Consider the following 9,248-nt stretch of genomic DNA (forward strand, 5'->3'; position numbering starts at 1 on the left):
TCTGACCCCTCGACTTCTCTCCCGTTCTCTCTCTCTCTCTCTCTCTCCCTCTCTCTGTCGCCACTGGGCCACTCAGTCCTGGTATCTGGGATAGCAAAGGTCTTCTTCCCTCGCCCCTTCTCCATCGTCCCAGGAATCCCAGGGGGGCAGCACAGCCGGCCCCCGGCCCACGTTTTCGGTGGAAAATTAGAGTGAACAAGAACACCCCTGCCGACTCCCAGCCCGGCCAAAAAGACAAAACACATAGACGCACACACGCAGGAGGAAAAGAAAAAAAGGAAAAAGAAGAAGAAGAAAAAATAAAAACCCACCCAAGCAAGAAGACAAAAGGTAAAGACGCAACGTTTCCAACTCTCGGACGCCAAGGCCGCAGGACTGGAGGGCCAGGCCCCGCCACCCCCACGGGAGACCCGGGACAGGGCGTCTTCCTAAGTTATTCATCTCCTCTCCGCCTGCTGCTCGGGAAGGACAGACGCCGGCCGCCCGCCCGCGCCCCGGAGGCCCTGGCTCTGTCCGGAGACCAGGTGAGCACAGCCTGGAGCCTGTGCCCAGGGCCGACAGGCGCGACACCCAGCAAGGCCACCTCTCCCCGGGCCCCCGCGCCTCTGCCGGACACGGACCGGCCCCTCACCCCCCACCGAGGACGCAGCCATTGGGGGGAAAGGGAGACACAGCGGACCCCGACCGGGCAGCGGAGACCGCAGAGGCGGGCAGGGTGGGGCAGGCGAGTGGTGTCACGGGGGTGCGTGGCGCTTGCTAGCCCTGGCCAGGGGAGGAAGTGAGGCCCAGGCACCTGCTGCCCCTCGAGGGGGCCCTGCCTGCCGTGGGGCCTCCCCACAAGCCCCTCCCAAAGCGCCGGCCGACTCGCTGTCTCGCTGGGGACTCTTTCAGCCCTCGCGCCCGCCCGTTTGGGAGGAGAAGTCTCTATGCAATTGGCCCCGGCCCCCCCACCCCCCACCCCGGCATAGGAGGCCCCCCCCCCACCTCGCCCGGCTCACACCCCCAAAGGGAGGGACCCACATTGCACACACTGTAAGAAATGCACTTTCCGAGGAAGGGGATGGGGGAGCCCGGACACCCAGAGCTCCCCGAGTTGGGGGTGCCCGTCTGGAGCGCCCCCGTCAGCCCCTGGCGGTGGGAGGTGAGAGCGAGTGGTTTAAGTGCCTGATTCCCACCACCCGCCCCCCCCTTTGTCCAGCTGGGAGGCGGAATGGCCGCGGGCCTCCTCCCCCTCCCCTCCAGCCTCTCCACCAGCCCCTCCAGTCAACCCTCATCGCCGTGCCCCCCCAGAGCTAGAGAGATGGGGCCCCTACGTGGCCCGAGGGGCAGAGCTGGGCGTCACTTCCCAAGCGTCCTGCCCTGCCGGGGCACGGGGGTGGGCTCTGGGGAAGCCGGTGCGCCCCCCACGCCTCCGCTGCCAGTGCCTTACATTCTGGAGCGACCCCCCTCCCTGGTGCCTCCCAGCGAAGGGGGACAGCCGTTTGCACTTTCATCGCCTCCCCCGACGCGGGGCCCAGCTGGGGGACGTGCATCACGGCTGGGCCCCCAGAGGAGAGAGGAGGCCGACGCCAGCGGTCCCCGCTCGGAACGGGGAGGGTTTTCGGGGGGTTCGGCGTCGCACCTCGGGGCCCCCCGCGGCCGTGTAGGGGGCCTCCCATCTGCTAAGCGTTTTTCCGTTGAGCCGCTCCAAAAACACTAAGCTGGGGACGCCAGGTGCCCCCCCACCCCGGCTCCCTGGCCCCATCCACACCTCCACCCCCACCCCAGGATCGCCATCTTTAGGGGAGGCCTGGGAGGGGGTGTTAGGTGTTTTAGGGCCACCGAGCTCAAACACAAGGACCCCTCCCCGGCCCACCCAGCGCAGCCCCAACTGACCTCCATGCCTAGGGAAAAACTCCCCCCACCACGGCCCCCTCCCCCGACCCAGGCCAAAGCCAGGGCAGGTCTCCGGGTCTCACCTGCTCCTAGCCTCACCCCCCTGCCCCCGAAAACCAGACTCTCCTCCCAAACTAGCCTCAGGAGCTTGGCGAACCCGCTCGCTCCTAAAGAGAAAGACCCAGGACCCTCCCCCATCACCCCCAAGAGAGGTTCGCCATCCTCTGGCCTCGAGCCCTTGGTCCCTCCGTCCGTCTGTCCTCGGGGCCCGCTCCCCCGGTGGCCCTTGGGGATCAAAGCGTGGGCCGCTCTCCAGGAGGGCGGGCGGGGGAGGGGGTGGTCGGGTTGTGCCATTGGGGTGTCCGGAAGCTTCTCAGCCAGGGTGGGGGTCGTGGAGTGGGGGAGGGAGGCCAGCCGGGCTCCAGAGGGGTCAGGGCGCGACGAGAACCAACTCTTTACCTAACTTTGCATGGTGCTTAGTCAAGGACTCCTGCGACCTGGCTCCCGAGGTCAGCTGGCGGCGCTGACACACATGCATGGCAGACTATCCCTGGCTCTATCTCCCTGTCCCTCGCCCCCTCCACCCCCCACTTCTTCTTTAAAAAAAAAAAAAAAAAAAAAAAAAAGATACAAAAAAAAACCTTTAAAAAAATTCCATGTTTCCTAATTTGCACGAAATTTTCTACCACAAGATGTGCCTTGCCTTCCGAGAATAAGTATTACCTTTAAACAATATCAGCGCACACACATAGCTGCATGTTCTGCTCGTGTAGTTAAAAAAAAAAAAGACAAAACAGTGACATGAAATAAAAAATAAAAATTGAAAAGGGATGTATTTCTATTTGTAAAAAAATAAAATAAAAAATAAGAAAGTGAGAATCTAGAAAAAAAAAAAAAAAAAGGAAGAAAAACCACGCTAAAAATCAAGCCACTGAAAACAATTGCCCCCAGGTCTACCCAGCCCCTGGCTGTCCTTGGTCCTGTCTCCCCTCCTGCTGTATTCAGGGGTGCCCCCTGGTGCTCAGCCTCTACCACCCTCAACCCTGCTCTTGGGTACCCAGAGGGGTCATTTCTGAATCCCTTGCCCAGAGGACAGACCTCCGGGGCCCATCTTGGCCCTGGGAAAGGGCTCTCCTCTCTGATTGGTCCCTAGGCCACGGGCCGGCCCCCAGACACCATTCACCGACCCACTGCAGGCTGTCCTCCAACCATGGGGTGGCCACCCCACCCGCAGCCAGACTCCCCACTCCCCACTTTTCATGCAGGCTGGCATACCCCTGGCTCAGGGTCAAATGCTGTTCCACACCCACCTCAGAGGCACCCCCTCTCCCCTGCCCAGTGCATCCCCACCCTTCTTGCCAAAGGACCTCTTTTCCCCTATCCAGAGACCACCCCAGGTGGCATTCTCTCCCACCCTCTCCTTTGTCCCCCATCCCCTGTCTCTGTCTTCCAGCTGTGAATATGAAGGGTATCCGGTATGAAACAAAAACAAAACCTGATATATGCAATATCTGTCTGTCCGTCTGTACCCACGGGCCTGGCTCAGCCATTGGAGGCCCAGCCGAGGGTCCGGCAGGGCACAGGGACAGCCAGGCGGCACCGAGTCACAGGCTGTGGTCCGGTGGCTGAGCATGCTGTTGTCTTGTCCTTGATTTTATTTTCTTTTGTTCTTTTTTCTTTTCTTTTCTTTTTGTTTTTAACTCCAGCTTCCTTTGCTTTTTACTTGACCAAAGCTAAGACAATAGCCAGATGGTTAGTGGGGCAGCCAGGCAGGGAGGACCAGGGCTGGGATTTTCCAACCTTAGGCCATTCCTGCAGCCCTCACCTCCTCCAGCCCCTCCAAGCATCTCATGTAGGGGACCCACGCAGATGGTCCCATTCATCCACTATTGCCCCCAACCCCGGGATTTTGGGTGGTCTCCACAGCCAACATCATACACTCATCCCGTGTTTTCTTCCAAAAAGCCACCTCAGCAGCCTCCCCAGGCAACACAGAGGGAGAGCCCAGACCACCACAGCTGGCCACGACATTGCCCTTAAGTAATATGCATTGGCCAGAGAGCCCGGGCTGGCTGTGCACAGCATCCATGTAGCTGATTTCTAGCTTTTTTTTTTTTCTGCCCCCCTCCTGAGCAAATCTGTCTTGCCAGGGAACTAGGGGCAACCGGAGGCAAAGGGAGTGGGTGGCCCCATCACTATTGGGACCATCGCGTCCCTGCACAGCCTACACCCGGGGGCCCAGAGTCCTGGGCTGGACGCCACCCTGCTCACCCCGAGCTTGCCTCCTGGGCTTACTTGGCACCTTGGCTGAGTATAGCAGGCAAAAGCCCATACCAGGCAGCATGTTGTGGATGGTTTAGTTCTTCCCGCCTCCCTGTTTCTTGGAAAAGCTACAGGGTCCCTGTAGGGCAAAATTCCCAGGCGCCTTGCTGCAGACAGAGTAAGACAAAAACACCAGGAAGCGGGATTCCGTGCCCATCTCTGCAGTTTGGGTTCACAAAAGGGGGTGCCATCATCCCTGGGTGGAGGAGGGAGTGTTGGTTTTTTTTTTTTTTTTTTTTTTTACATGTATGAAACTGACATCTTCTCAAATCTTGTTCCACCCCCCTCTGGAAGCCCCCATCACCCACCCCTGCTATGGACACCACACCTATGCCAGGCCCCCCCCCCACCCCAGTCTCATTCTGGGGTCTGCCCATGCTGTGGGAAAGAATAGGGAGGTCTCCCAAATATATGCAAATTGTCCCCATTCCGTGGGGGCACCTGACAATGACCCGGGTGGAGATGGGGCATGGAGGAGTAGGAAGACCCAGCCCTATTTGACTGGGGAGAGGAGGATCTGGAGTCCTTTATGCCCAGGTCTGGAACCCAGGTTCTGACCCCAGGGCCCCACCCTGGGCTGGACAATCAGATCCCAAAGGAATGCCAAAGGGGACTCAGTTGGGAGAGCCGCTTAGGGGCCAGACCTGGGTCCCCCTGCAGGTCCCCAGGCAGCAGACAATTCCACCTTCCCTGCCCCAGGACCTTGAGAGACAGCAGCATCCCAGGCACAGACAGACTTGGCTGCACCCCACTGTCCCTTGCAAGACAGGTTCTGGAGCCAGGAGCAACTGTCCAGCCCTCCAGAAGAGACAGCAAGCAGCCCCCCTACCCACCCTGGCCTCCCCAATGGTACTTTGACCTCCAGTGTAGGGCTATACTATACATATATATATATATATATATATAATTTTGGAATTTGTTTCTCATAATACAGAATATACAGTGGCTACCTTGTATCTTGGTCTGGATTCTCTCTCTGAGACCCCGGATTTTACTTTCTCTTTCGAGGGCGCTGGGACATACATCTCTCAATCCAGCTTCCTCCGCATCCTCCCATCTTTCCCCATTTCTGCCACGTCAGACACTTCCTGAGAGTCTCACCTCCAAACTGACACCGCTGCCCATCCATTGCTCAGTGGTACAGAGTGTGGGGTCAGTCCACCACCCTTGACCTCCCAGCAGGGCAAGGTGAGGAGGCGGACCCAAAGCAGTACCAGCAGGACTTGTTGCCAGTGATACCAAAACAGACTTTTCCCAAGCAGTGCCTCACATGTCTGCTGGTGTGGCTTTGGGATTCTCCTACCCCACCCCCGTCCATGGCAGCCCCCTCCCCAAGGCTTTGCTCACACCTGAGACAGGAAGGAGGAAGGGGATCCAATAGGAATAAGGGCCCCGGAGAGGAAGTCATGCACCCCCAAGCCACCACCCCCCAGCCTTCCACGCACATCTCCTGGCTGGAAGGGAGCCCTCCAAAAAGGGGACACAGGCTGCCCCGGCCCCTCAACTGCATCCACACCCCATCCTCTCATCTTGGGTCCCAGCCAGGCCCCCCCAAAACCAAAGCCCCCTCAAGTCCTGGGGTCCCAGCCTGTGCCCCCAGCTTGCTGCCCACCCAGCCCCGAGCATTCTCACACAGAGAAAGAACAAGCAAGGGCTCTAGGGGGACAGGATGGGGCAGGGCATACAGTGGGGGGTCGGGAGGCAGCTGGGAGGAGGGAGGGACAAAACAAAACATTTTCCTTTGGGTTTTTTTTTTCTTTTTTTCCCCCCTTTACTCTTTGGGTGGTGTTGCTTTTCCTTTCCTTTTCCCTTTGAGATTTTTTTGTTGTTGTTTCCATTTTGTATTTTACTGATATCACCAGGATAGTTTACTCTCCTTCTAGCTTTCTGCTTACCGCACACCGGATAACACACACATACACACCCACAAAAATGCTCATGAACCCAATCCGGAGAAGGTTCCAGCGGGTCCCCCACCCTCCCCTCCTCCTCCTACTTCTCCTCTTGACAGCGAGGACAGGAGGGGGACAAGGGGACACCTGGGCAGACCCGCCGGCTCTCCCCCCACCCCACCCCACCCCTCACATCATACTCCAGTCATAACCTTGTATATTACGCAGTCATTTTGGTTTTCGCGGACGCGCCTACCTAAGTACCATTTACAGAAAGTGACTCTGGCTGTCATTATTTTGTTTATTTGTTCCCTATGCAAAAAAAAAATGAAAATGAAAAAAGGGGGATTCCATAAAAGATTCAATAAAAGACAAAAAAAAAAAGAAAAAAGAAAAAATGTATAAAAATTAAACAAGCTATGCTTCGACTCTTTCTGGCTGTCCCGGGTCCTCTTTTCCATGTCCCATGTGGGTTGCTCTGTGTCCTTTGGAAAAGTGAGGGGCAGAGGCTGCAGGGAGCTGGGGGGGACCCCCAAGCCCCATGGATGGGCAGGCTGGGATTCTGAAAGCTTCAGATCAAGTGTCCCCTGGGGGCATTAGACAATATCTGGGGACATTTGTGGTTGCCACGACTGGGGGATGCTCCTGGCGTGGAGTGGGTGGAAGCCAGAGACACTGCTCAGCATTCTGCAGTGCCCAGAACCAAGATTCATCCACACAAGACATCCACACAAGACATCCACAGTGCCTGGTGCAGAGAGACCTGCTTTGATTGTTTGGAGGGGAAAAAAAATCAGATTTGCTCCCTGCTCGCAGTAGACACCAGGGTAAGCTCCCAATGGGGTGGATGACAGAAACCAGGGAGACCTGCAGCTCCTAGGATTCTCCTCCTCGCCCCCTCCCCACTCAGGGTGGGATTCCAATGTGTGCAGCCTCCTAGGACCTCAGCAGGGTGGAGGATCATGGGACACAGTCTACTGGGGGGTCCATGAAATCCCCTAACCCAGGGAGTCTCACCCAAGGGGGATTCTGCCCCCCAGAGGACACTGGGTGATGTCTCAGACATCCGTGGTTGTCATGACTGGGAAGTGCTCCTGGCATGGAGTGGGTAGAGGCCAGGGATGCCGCTCAGCACCCTGCAGTGCCCAGGATGGCCCCACCCCAGAGACTGATCCAGCGCCCATGTCCACCGTGCCTGGGGGTGGGGGAGACCCACTTTAGATGGTGGCTTTGAATGAGCTTCTGAGGCCAGACCTGTCCTAGCAACGCTCCTGGAGGCTGTAACCTCTTCCCCTTTGTAGGATGGGCTGTTTCACACCCCTTAGCCTTTGCTCATTCCTGCCTCCCCATCTGTGCAGACCTTTCACACTGGTGTCCTCTTCCGCCAGGAAGTCTTCCCACCTTTCTCCAGCCTGGTTCCCTCCCCCAGCAGTCTCAGAACTATTGGTGAATTCCATGAGGCATCTACGGAGCACCCACTCTGTGCCAGGCACAGGGGATTCCATCCCCTCCCTTGCGCCTTGGAGTAATCCAAGCCTGGCACACAGTCGGTGCTCAATAAATGCACAAAATAGCTTCTCTTGCTACCTGGCAAACTCCCAGTCATTGAGCAAAGACTTCCTGAGCATCTCCTGAGTACCAAGCCCTAGGACCCAGCAGTGAACAAAACACTCAAATTCAGCTCCCATCTTGGAGCCTACAGCTTCCTCCAGGTCAGGAAGAACAGTGAACAACAAGTAGAAGTGGCCGGGTGCAGCGACTCACACCTGTAATCCCAGTAATTTGGGAGGCCAAGGAAGGAGGATCGCTTGAGTCAAAGAGTTCAGGACCAGCCTGGGCAACATAGAACCCATCTCTACAGATAAACTTAAAAAGTTAGCTGGGCGTGGTGACACACCTGTAGTCTCAGGAGGCTGAGATAGGAGGATTGTTTGATCCCTGGAGGTTGAGGCTGCAGTGAGCTGTGATTGCACCACTGCTGTCCAGCCTGGAGTGCAACAGAGCAAGACCCTGTCTCCAATGAATCAGTCGATAAAATAGAAGTAAAAGATGTCAGAGGAGGTAAGTGATGAGTAGGGCAATGAACAGAGGAAGGGTGGGGAGTGGTCCCATCTAGACAGGTCTGGAGGGAGGGAGGGAAGGAGCGTCCTGAAATTCTGGCAGAAGTCACAGCTCCTGCAAAGGCCCGAGGGCGGGACCATGCCTGCTTCATTGGAGGAACAGTGAGGAGGCCTGTGTGGCTGGAGCAGAGTGAGGAGAGGGATGGAGGGAGGACTGGAGGGCAGGGAAGGGATGGGGCAGGTCATTCAGGGCCTTGTGGGCCACAGGGAAAACTTTGACTTTTCCCCTGAAGGAGGTGGGAGCCATGGAGGGCTGGGGGCAGAAGGATGGGCCCCAACATGGTTTCAATACACCCTCGGCCAGGAAGCCTTCCCCACCTGCCCCAGCAGAGCTTCTACCCCCAATCCCTCCTGACCCAGCCCTGACCATTCAGGGGCATGACCGTGTCCAGCTCTGTCCCCTCCAGCCTGGGGGCCCCTCCCACACTGAGGTCAGAGGGGAGGGAGGCTGGGGCCCGGGAGAATCAGCAGTGTGAGAGGGGCTGGGTGCGATGGCTCATGCCTGCAGTCCCAGCACTTTGAGAGGGGGGTGGATCACTTGAGGTCAGGAGTTTGAGACCAGCCTGGACAACATGGTGAAACCCTGTCTCTACTAAAAATACAAATATTAGCCGGGTGTGGTGGTGCACCCCTGTAATCCCAGCTACTCAGGAAGCTGAGGTGGGAGAATTGCTTGAACCCGGGAGGTAAAGATCGCACCACTGCACTCCAGCCTGGGCAATGGAGCGAGACCCTATCTCAAAAAAAAAAAAAAGCCAGGCATGGTAGTGCATTCCTGTAGTCCTAGCTACTTGGGAGGCAGAGGTGGGAAGATCCCTCGAGCCTGATAGGTAGAGGCTGCAGTGAGCCAAGATCATGCCACTGCACTCCAGCCTGGGCGACAGAGCAAGACCCTGTCTCAAAAAAACAAAAACAAAAAAAGAGTATGAGAGGCTAGTCCTTGAGGGGGCTGAGATGGGGCCCTCCATCCTGTCCCCAACTCCAAAACCCCAAAAGACCCCAGGTTGGGCCAGAAAAACTCTCTTTGCACCATGGGCTC

The 9,248-nt window shown here is 57.3% G+C and overlaps 1 protein-coding gene across 6 annotated transcripts in view; it reads left to right on the forward strand.

The window, feature by feature from the left end:
- NFIC (nuclear factor I C) overlaps positions 1 to 6,522 on the forward strand; it is a 110,468-nt gene extending 103,946 nt beyond the window's left edge. For all 6 annotated transcript variants that reach the window (XM_031003861.3, XM_031003863.3, XM_055371262.2 and 3 more), the window contains one exon: positions 77 to 6,522. In XM_031003861.3, the coding sequence (XP_030859721.1) occupies positions 77 to 94 (18 nt within the window). In that variant the 3' untranslated portion in view covers positions 95 to 6,522. The remainder of the gene's footprint in view (positions 1 to 76) is intronic.
- The last annotated feature ends 2,726 nt before the right edge of the window (positions 6,523 to 9,248 follow it).

Source organism: Gorilla gorilla, chromosome 20, assembly GCF_029281585.2.
Source record: "Gorilla gorilla gorilla isolate KB3781 chromosome 20, NHGRI_mGorGor1-v2.1_pri, whole genome shotgun sequence".
Lineage (NCBI taxonomy): Eukaryota > Metazoa > Chordata > Mammalia > Primates > Hominidae > Gorilla > Gorilla gorilla.